This window comes from Branchiostoma floridae, chromosome 17 (genome assembly GCF_000003815.2).
Source record: "Branchiostoma floridae strain S238N-H82 chromosome 17, Bfl_VNyyK, whole genome shotgun sequence".
In the NCBI taxonomy this organism is placed as follows: Eukaryota; Metazoa; Chordata; class Leptocardii; order Amphioxiformes; family Branchiostomatidae; genus Branchiostoma; species Branchiostoma floridae.
The window spans coordinates 16,189,154-16,198,538 of record NC_049995.1 but is presented as its reverse complement, the minus strand read 5'-3'; the positions used below and the strand labels follow the sequence as shown (position 1 = coordinate 16,198,538).

The 9,385-nt window shown below is 41.6% G+C and overlaps 2 protein-coding genes across 3 annotated transcripts in view; one reads left to right on the top strand and one right to left on the bottom strand.

Annotated features, from left to right (window-relative positions):
• The window catches only part of LOC118404386 (3-oxoacyl-[acyl-carrier-protein] reductase FabG-like), an 8,265-nt gene extending 4,128 nt beyond the window's left edge, over positions 1–4,137 (top strand). Inside the window, exons 2-9 of the mRNA XM_035803455.1 lie at positions 3–244; positions 451–543; positions 930–1,068; positions 1,524–1,564; positions 1,804–1,873; positions 2,179–2,215; positions 2,371–2,434; positions 2,894–4,137. Of these exons, the coding sequence (XP_035659348.1) occupies positions 3–244; positions 451–543; positions 930–1,068; positions 1,524–1,564; positions 1,804–1,873; positions 2,179–2,215; positions 2,371–2,434; positions 2,894–3,052 (845 nt within the window). The 3' untranslated portion in view covers positions 3,053–4,137. The remainder of the gene's footprint in view (positions 1–2; positions 245–450; positions 544–929; positions 1,069–1,523; positions 1,565–1,803; positions 1,874–2,178; positions 2,216–2,370; positions 2,435–2,893) is intronic.
• On the bottom strand, positions 4,138–8,799 carry LOC118404132. Of its 2 annotated transcripts, none has more exons than XM_035803129.1 (4): positions 8,613–8,799; positions 7,187–7,435; positions 6,631–6,765; positions 4,138–6,370 (listed from the first exon to the last, which is right to left on the bottom strand). In XM_035803129.1, the coding sequence occupies exons 1-4, from the start codon at positions 8,623–8,625 to the stop codon at positions 5,151–5,153; spliced, it is 1,617 nt and encodes a 538-aa protein (XP_035659022.1). In that variant the 5' UTR covers positions 8,626–8,799; the 3' UTR covers positions 4,138–5,150. The 2 variants fall into 2 exon arrangements, with proteins under 2 accessions (XP_035659022.1, XP_035659023.1); XM_035803130.1 differs by having other exon boundaries at positions 6,679–6,765; positions 8,613–8,798.
• Positions 8,800–9,385: the final 586 nt, after the last annotated feature.

Below are 9,385 nucleotides of genomic sequence, written 5' to 3'. Positions count from 1 at the left end.
AGGACCTCTGCAATCTGTGCCAAAGACCCTTACCATTTTTCCAACTCGATGCCACTTGAATCGACTTAGTCAAGTGAATGATACCTGTGTTCTTGCCCCTCCAGGTGCGAGCTCCGGGATCGGGAGGGGGACAGCTGTGGAATTTGCCCAGCTGGGAGCGCACCTGGCTCTGACTGGGAGGAACCAGGAAAACCTGCAGGCCACAGCAAAGGCCTGTGTGGAGGCAGGGACTCCACAAGACAAGGTGCTTGTTTGTTTGTTTGTTTATCTGTTAACCAGAGGTTTGGCTCCAGCTGTTTATTGCAATTTTATAAGATTCTCACTTTGTCACTGTAGAAGGTTAATGAATTTCTCTGTTTTCTTCCCGATAAAGTACATTCTGCTTCACTCTTTTCTGTCCTTAATTTGGCATGTATTCAGGAGAAAATTTATCCAAGTCTCTCCCCCCAGATTCTGCTTGTGACAGGAGACATCTGTGATGAACAAGTGCAGAAAAACCTGGTGGAACAAACTGTGCAGAAGTTTGGCAGGATAGATGTCCTGGTATGGTAATATCTTTATGTTAAACAATGACAATAACAGTACCTGAGGGTTGTCTCCAGCTTGAACTTTTTTCCATTCCTCTCATTGTTTTGAAGCCCATGTTGTTGATTTTCCTGCCTATCAGTTTAAGCTTATGAAAGTATATTTTCAACAGTTTCATGTCTTTTTTGGGATGGATGGGGTAAAATTATTTTCCAGGCCAGTTAATTTTGGAGATTATCATGAATAAACAAAGATTCAAAGTAATCAAGCAAATACATACTATTCTTGAAATTAGATAAATAAAAATGTACCGTATTTTCTTGATTGCATACTTTATTTCAGGTAATTTTGTATGCTCTAAGGGTATGCTACAATAGATCAGATTATTTGAAACATCCCTACAGGTAAACAATGCTGGTACTGCCCACCTGGCAACCATAGAGACAACAGATATGGCAGAATACGACAAACTCATGAACGTGAATGTACGCAGTATTGTGGCCCTGACTCAGCTGTGTGTACCACATCTCACAGTAACAAAAGGTATATGTTTCACTTAGTGTTATGATATATGTTTGTTTGTTTGTGTGTGTGTGTGTGTGTGCATTTCTGTGTGTGTGTAGACTATGTGTGTGTGTTTGTGTGCAAGAGAGAAAGAGAGTGTGTGTGGATTATGTGTGTGTGTGTCTGTGTCTGTGTGTAAAAGAACGTGTGTGTGTATGTTTGTGGACTGTGTGTGTGTGTGTGTGTGAAAGAGAGAGTGTGTGCGCATGCATGTGTGCTCTGTCAATCACAATCAAAATAGGGCTAAAGTTACTGGTCCAGTCTTCAATGTTACTACCTTAAAGAATTAACACAATATCATGTTTTATTATATTTCCTGTCAATTTCAATTGACATGTTTATTTATATTTCAAATAATTGCCCATTAAAACATCTTGATGAAAGACAACTTGTGCAGGAGTCTGATGTAATGTTCTTTCTTGTGTCTCTCCAAGGTGCCATTGTGAATGTGTCCAGTGTCAACGGGATGCGAGCGGTAGGCCAATTGTTTCCTTCTTAGATGTTTCACTTTGAGGATATAGATAACAAACTGTCAATTAGGAAGTTTAAAACCAGATAAATGTTGAAATGACTGCACTTTGTATACTTCTTTTGCAAGCAAGAGCTTTTTTAAAGAAAAATCCATGTTACCTGGAGTCAGTTCTTTGTACTTTGCAAGATATGATAGTACGTTTTTATGTTGATACTCATGAATTTGTTATGATTCCTTCGCAGTTTGCCGGGCTTCTGGCCTACTGTATGAGCAAGTCAGCTGTGGACCAGTTCACAAGATGTGTGGCTCTTGGTTAGTGATAATTAGGCATAGTGTAGCATAGCAGTAGGGTGTTTGGCTCAAAGCTAGGAGGTCCTGTGTTTGAGACACCTGACATGCTCTGATGTTGTGCCCTTAGGATTCATTAAGGCAATGACACCGATTTCCTCACTTCAGTCAGGTGTAGATGAGTAACTAGCTTCAGAAGTCCCATGTATGAAGACTGAGACACACTTTTTGAAGCCTCAGAATCAGAAAATTAAAAATCTATAAAAAATCTATAAAAAATTTATAATCATACACTGTACACTAACACAGATTCACTTTTGATCTTTCAGAACTGGCTTCCAAGCAAATCAGAGTCAACTCTGTCAAGTAAGTTTCAAATTGCCCAGCTACAAATTCTTTCAGATCACAGATAATTTAATATGCTGGTTTTGGTTTCAAAACATTTTGAAAATTATCGAAACCCTCATGATTTTCATAATGTTCTGTCTGATTTTGTCTCTATGATTGGTATTCCCTCACAGCCCCGGAGTGATTATAACTAATGTTCACAAAAGTGCAGGTTTGGATGACGAAACATATGCCAAGGTAGGAGAGCTTTACTATATCTTATGATTATCCAAGCAGAAATCCTTATAATTTTGCCCCAAATATCTGCTTGGAGATAAATCTCTGTTACAAAGTTACTCGCCTCAAATATCCAGTCATTAAGTATTAGAAATATGCTCCTTTTATTCTGTTCCTTCTATCTTTTGAAGATGACTTTGTAATATGATGTTGCATGATAACCGCTGCAATTATATCTGGCAAAAGCATTTAAGGCCACACCATTTATTTTCTTAGTTCTCAGACAATTTAAGGTGTAAATATAGAATGCGGCCATCACAAATGTAGAGCTAGAGGTTAGACTGAATTTCTCATTAAAATAATGTGCTCCAGGGCATAAAAGTGATCCTCATGCAGTAATTATTTTAGAATCCGAGAAACAATAAATTAAATTTGTGCCATCTAACCGTTGTTCATCTGTCTCTCTTTTTTCCTCATTAGTTTCTGGAACATTCCAAGTCGACCCACGCCCTGGGTAGGGTCGGGGAAGTTTCAGAAGTAGCGAAGACCATCGCCTTCCTGGCCTCTTCGGATGCATCCTTCATTACTGGGGCTCAGATCCCCATAGATGGTGGCAGGCACGCCATGTGTCCGCGTTAAACTACTCAGCTTAAAAAGCAAAGCATACCACACAATAGATGATTTTTGGCATTTGATACTTGATACAGCGTTGATCAGACTTATGTAGGATTCATTGCTATTGTTAGGCCTAGGGCAACCAATTCCAGATGTCGACGATAAATTACACAGCCCAAAAAGCAAAACATACCTATAGGAATAAATGCCTGGCAGTGGTTGCTTTTGGCATTTGATGCTTGAGACAAGGATTATCAGACTTATGAAGGCTTCATCGCTATTGTTAGGGCAACTATTTCTAGATGTAGATGGTGGAAGGCATGCCCACGATAAATTACACAGCACAAAAAGTGAAATATACCAATAGCAATAAATGCCTGGTAATCGTTGCTTTGTGCATTTGATACTTTAAACTTATATAATGACTATCAGACTTATGTAGGATTCATCGCTATTGTTTGGGCAACTATTTCCAGATGTGGACAGAGGAAGGTATGCCATGTGTCCACAATAAATTACACTGCATGAAAAGCGAAACCACGCAATAAATGCCTTGTAATAGTTACGTTGTTTTTGGCATTTGATGCTTTAGACTTATATCATGGTTATCAGACATATGTAGGATTCATCGCTGTTGTTAGGGCAACTATTTCCAGTTGTGGACATTGGAAGTCATACCATATTCACTGTTTACCTGTGTGGATACAGTGTTGGATATGTATATTGAATGGATTCTCTCTCCAAATTGGTAAAGCTGCATCGAATTATGTACTATTGATAAGTAGATATGTTGGGCTGATGTTTTTTGCCATAATGTGTTAGCCCAAGTGCTGAGTTCTGTATACTAGTTATATTTTAAGGTAAATACCTTAGGAGCTGATACACACATATAAGCACAACACAGTGGCAGTTATAACTTATAAGTTTCTGTTTGATGTGAGCATGCGTTGTGTGGTGCATTGTGGGTAATGTGTCAAAGTTCAAAACCCCCAGTGATTTTTATGCGTTGCCAGGGGCATTAGACCCTAGTGTATCAATGTGACAAACCAATGTGACTTTGGGAATGGAAACATTTTTCTTCACACATTAAAGAAACATCACAAACAGAATTTCCAAAGATATTGTATTCAATCCTGTTAGCATTACAAAGGTGCTCCCAGTAGGCAATATTATCTCTGGTATTAAATGTAGAAAAAATTAATATTCCATTCCCTTCTCAGTTATAGTTCCTTATGAAAGGAAACTTGGAGATCTCTACCTGGTCAGTATGGGCAGTCTTTTTTCCCCAAGTGATTATACCTATTCTAAAGATAGTTTGAAATAAAGGTACGATTGGATTCGATCAATAATTCGTCTTGAAATGGTTTTAGTTTCTTTGAAATCCGGAATCACTTATGATAACATCTAACCACTGTCTCCCTAAACTAAGACATAACCTTCTTGCTTCTAAGAATTCGTAAGTTAATTTCCTGCTTTCAAACAAAGAAAACATGGAAACAGAATCTCCTTGCCAGTGATGATTACAACCATTTTACAGCTAGCTACCTAAAACTATAGTCTACTCATCCATATGAATTGGTACAACTTGCTGATAGTGTACATCATCTACTCGTCTTGGAGCACCTAACAATTGAAGTACATGTAGCATGAAAGTAAAGCTTAACATCCTGATACAGGTGTACTGCGTGACTCAAATTTAGCTGTCCTGATCCTTGACATTTGGGTGGGCAGCAGCAAAAAAGGCAATTTGATGAGTTTCACTGAAGCTGGCTTTGGATTTGGCAACATGTGTTTACTATCCGAAATAACTCAATAATAAACCTTTGGCCTGCGAAGGCTAACGTCACATTTCCAAACCGGGGCCTGGCCGGGCTGTTTGTGGAAATGACAAATAGAGATGTATGCGTAAAAAATATACAGATATAATGCTCACAACTATTATTGTGTATTTCGTTCCCGAAAGCTGCCCTGCCGGGCCTCGGTTTGGAAATGTGACGTAGGCCTAACGTAGACATAATGGCACCAAATCTGTATTGGTTTTGGCATTAGACAGAAGGTAAAATTTAGGATTATTGCGTTCACCGTGTCCACTGTTGTCCCGTGACCTCTAATGATGTGCAGCTCAAGTTGAGATGCCGCAGGCCTGCAGGAAGGTGCGGTGGGATTCCTCCCAGTACCTTGACTCCACCAGCTCCCGCTTGAACCTGGCAGCTTTCTTGAACGCCGAGTCGCTGTACTTGAGGATGTCCACGATTCTTTCAGCCCACCTCTTCACATCGCCGGCTCGGTCAGAGTCGTTCACGCTGGTCGCCACGATGACGTGCCTGTGCTCGTCGTTGATTTTCTTCTGTTTGATCAGGTCCATGATCATCTCTGCCAGGCCGGTCTGGTTTGAGATGAGGACGGGAATGCCCGCCGCGATGGCCTCCAGGCCGACCAGTCCGAACGGCTCGGAGCGGGACGGCATCAGGACCAGGTGGGCTGTCATCATGTCCTTCCTGATGTCCTCTTGTGTTCCGTACGGCAGGAGGGTGGGGTTCAAATCGGGGCTGTTCAGGTTTTTCTCCAGGATCTTCTTGCTCGCCTCCCAATCATCCTCGTTGATGCCGCGCACGCGTAACCTGGCGTTCTTGACCTCCTTCACCGCCTGTCCCATGGACTCTGCTGCGAGGTCATGACCTTTCAGCTTCTCCACCTTCCTCACCCTGCCGATACACAAGACGACTTTTTGCTCTCCTCCAGGACTCACATTGGTGTCCATAAATATCTCGGATGGCTTCGGGAGAAAGATGTAGTGACTCCGCGGTTTCTTGTCTGCCTTGTACATGGTGTCGAAGTGGTCATAGATCCGTTTGCCCACCGAGAAAGCTGCCAGTGCGTTATTGACTTTATCAAGGATATCCTCCTCTTTCTTCCATGCTTCCATGGGCTTCCGACCTCCCTTGTAGTACTCTGTATCCTCGGGTAGGACGTGGTTGAACGACATGAGGTCTGCCAGTGGGTAGCGCTGTTCCCAGATGTTTCGTGCCGCCGTATTTGTTATGGGAGCATGACCGATGATGCAGTCGACGTGCTTTGGGAGGTTTGGGTAGTGGACTCCGTGGTAGTAGGTCAGCCAGTCTAAAGTTGGCTCGTCCTTCTTACCTAGCAGATCTGGGCCTATCAGCATCACGCCGTCCCTGTCTGCTGCCTCCTGGTCTCGTTTCGGCACCCACAGGGCTGTGGCGTACACGGTTGCGTTTGCGGCGCTCAGCATTTGGCCCGCCTGGTAGTTGATGGTAGAAACTCCCCCCTTGGAGGTGCCATACTCGTCGTTGACCAACAAGATGGTTCGTTTTGGACCTGTAGGAAGCAATGTCATGATTAATCAAAGGATAATACAATAAAATTATTTTATTAACTGCCCCCGGACTACTAAGATAAAAATAGTTTTGCTGGTTTTCACACTTATGAGTATAGTGAGTATTCCCCGTAAAGTAGCTTACTCTTACAGTGGTCTCTAATGTGGCAAGCTTATGCTTGAGTGTTAGAGATGTTTACTCATATAACTGTTCATATGAAGCTTTGGATATAGCACTTGTCATGCATCCATGTGTGCTTACCAGCGCCGCTTCCAAGGGGAACATCGGCGCCGCTTCCTAGTAGAACACCAGCGCCGCTGCTGGATGGAACATCAGCGCCGCTTCCCGGTGGAACAGCAGTGCCGCTTTCCGGTGGAACAGGAATGCCGCTTTCACCTGCAACGCAAGAATCAAATGTCAAAGTGCAAGTTTACCTCTCGCGTTATCATGTTATTGCATACCTGGCCCAAAGGAGGTAAATACATCCCGACATATAACGTGAACCTCAGATGAGTATTGTTACATTTGTTTTTCTTTCTCATGCCAGCTGCTCACTAATATTAATGTAGCTAATAGCTAGCTATAGATTACAGTCTTATCAGCTTTAGGTTACCCAACGGGAAGTGATAAAAAAGAGGGAACTGAAGAAGGTTGGCATCCAAGCTAATCTTGACCCTGTTGGAGAGTCGCCACACCCCTCTGTCGTTCCGTCCACAGTGTTTACCTTCTAAGCTCGAAACATTTCGATGTTTCTTTGTTCGATATTCTATATCGTTTTAAGTTGAATAAATGCAGAACAGCAACGACGTGCACGTACCATTTAAGCTCTGTGCTACCATCGCTTGGTCAATGTCGATGAGTGCCTTCTTCAGAACCTGTAGAGTAGCGTCACGTCCCTTCCTGTTTCTCCACCTGGTCAGCATTTCCTTGCACCTGCGGTCATCGTCTCGCTTCAAGTCTCGGATGACACCTATCTCGTTATCGTCGAACCCCAGCTCATCCGCAAGCTCCTCCCACTTGTTACTGGCTCCTTTGATGACTATTTTGAAATAGTTCTTTACGTCAACTGAAACAAGCATTAATAAATCTCACCACCAAACATTTCTACTAGAAAGACTAACTACCCTAGAAGTAAATGACGTAATAATCTAAATGTAAATCAGTTGTTCCCTAACTTCGATGACTTACATTTTTGAAATATGATCCAAGGGTAATTTAGCGTTACTATATGTCCAAGGGGCATAGAGCATTAGAAAGTAGCACACTGAGGGTCAAAGTGCATTTACATAGTTCAAATAGACCAAGGTCACAAATAAACCACGCCCCATAACTTTGGTGACTCATAAATGTTCTTTAAAAATCTAATATTTCGCAATTGGTACTGAGCCTAGGGAAATTGTTCAATAATGATAATAATAATAATAATCTTTATTGCATGTTCGTGCACGTAGGCTAAATGTACAATTGGCCACAAGTGGTCTAATGGGTGAAAAGGAATAAAAGCAAGTTAGCTAATACAGTAGTTTCAGCTAGACTAATGGAAAATGATCTAAGATATCATGTGTCTCCATAGGACACATCATAATACTATCGTTAATCGCTACTTCTAATATTTTCTTCTCTCTTTTTCAAACTCGTGGTATATTTACATATTAAGTTCAATGAGGTACATGGGGATTAGGGCTATTAAAATAGACCAGGGTCACAAATAGACCACGCCCCCTAACTTTGGCGTTCTCAATGTTGATAAATGTTTATATATTAACCCAAGGAGCTTGTATAAAAGCCCCTTGATTAACCGCATGTGACAAAATTGTATATTTTGTGAATCGGTGCTAATAAGCCTGACGAAAACGCTCAATGAGGGTCAAAGAGTACGTTATTGTCTGTGTTCAAATAGACCATGGTCACATGTATGTTAGAGGGAGCATTTACACAGTCATCCAATTGAACATGAAATAAAAAGTTAATCATATAAAGTTATTACTGGTATTAACACTGATCCCTTATAGATATGCCGTAGCAATAATGTATATAAGGCTACTGATATTAATACACTGTAACATTGTCCCATGGTATCTTATGTAAGGTCCATTATGAACCCTCTAACCAACTGGTAACTCCAAACTGGTGATAAAAGCTTAAATGGGAATGAAGTAAGTGTCAGGTACATGACCTATAGGATTCATGCCTGCTCGTTTTATACAACAGATATTGTCTGATTTTGTACAAGAGATAGTTACCTTGGGCAGCCATTTTGACGCCTAGGACTCCAGTCTAGCTCTGGCAGAAGGAAAGCATGCGGAAATCCTGGAGGAAAATATTTAGGTATTAGACCAATGGTAAATCTTACATCGGGGGTAGACACCTGCAACGTTTTTCATTGTCTAGTTCTTTGGCTGCCAACTTGTGCAAGCGCAAGCAATGGAATGTGTGCTCTAGAATGAATCTGTTTTTATCCCACCGCTGCCACCAGTGTAACTAGACGTCCACTCTAAGTCGGGTCTTGGGTTAGACTGGCATGAGGCCATATCGGTCCCTCTCCTTGTATTTTTCTAACTCATAACAGACGCAATACAAACTTTACCACACTAGTACGTACTATTAGGACTAAATGGCAACACGTGTATTACCCCCCCCCCCTCTACACACGCACACATGTATACTAGATCGTCTATAGAGAAAAAACATAGTGAAATGGATTTTAGATACACAGCAAGTATTGTAAACCGTTGTACGATAAGGTTGTTATCGCCTCAACGACGCAGCGTTGGGAAAGTGAAAGCCATCTTGTTTCACCTTACAGTGGGCATTAGTTTACAAACAAAAGAGACTAGAACAGCTTTAAATGTCTCACCCCTTTTCTAGGTAGGTCTTTGGTTGGGTGCCATGGAGAACAAAACTTCGATGCACGGTATATGTCTGACCAACGTGCTCATAGACGTACGTTCCAAACGTATGTGGTGTGGCTTCTATCAGCCAGTGTAACCGTTAAAAGGCACAAAGGTACTTTCCA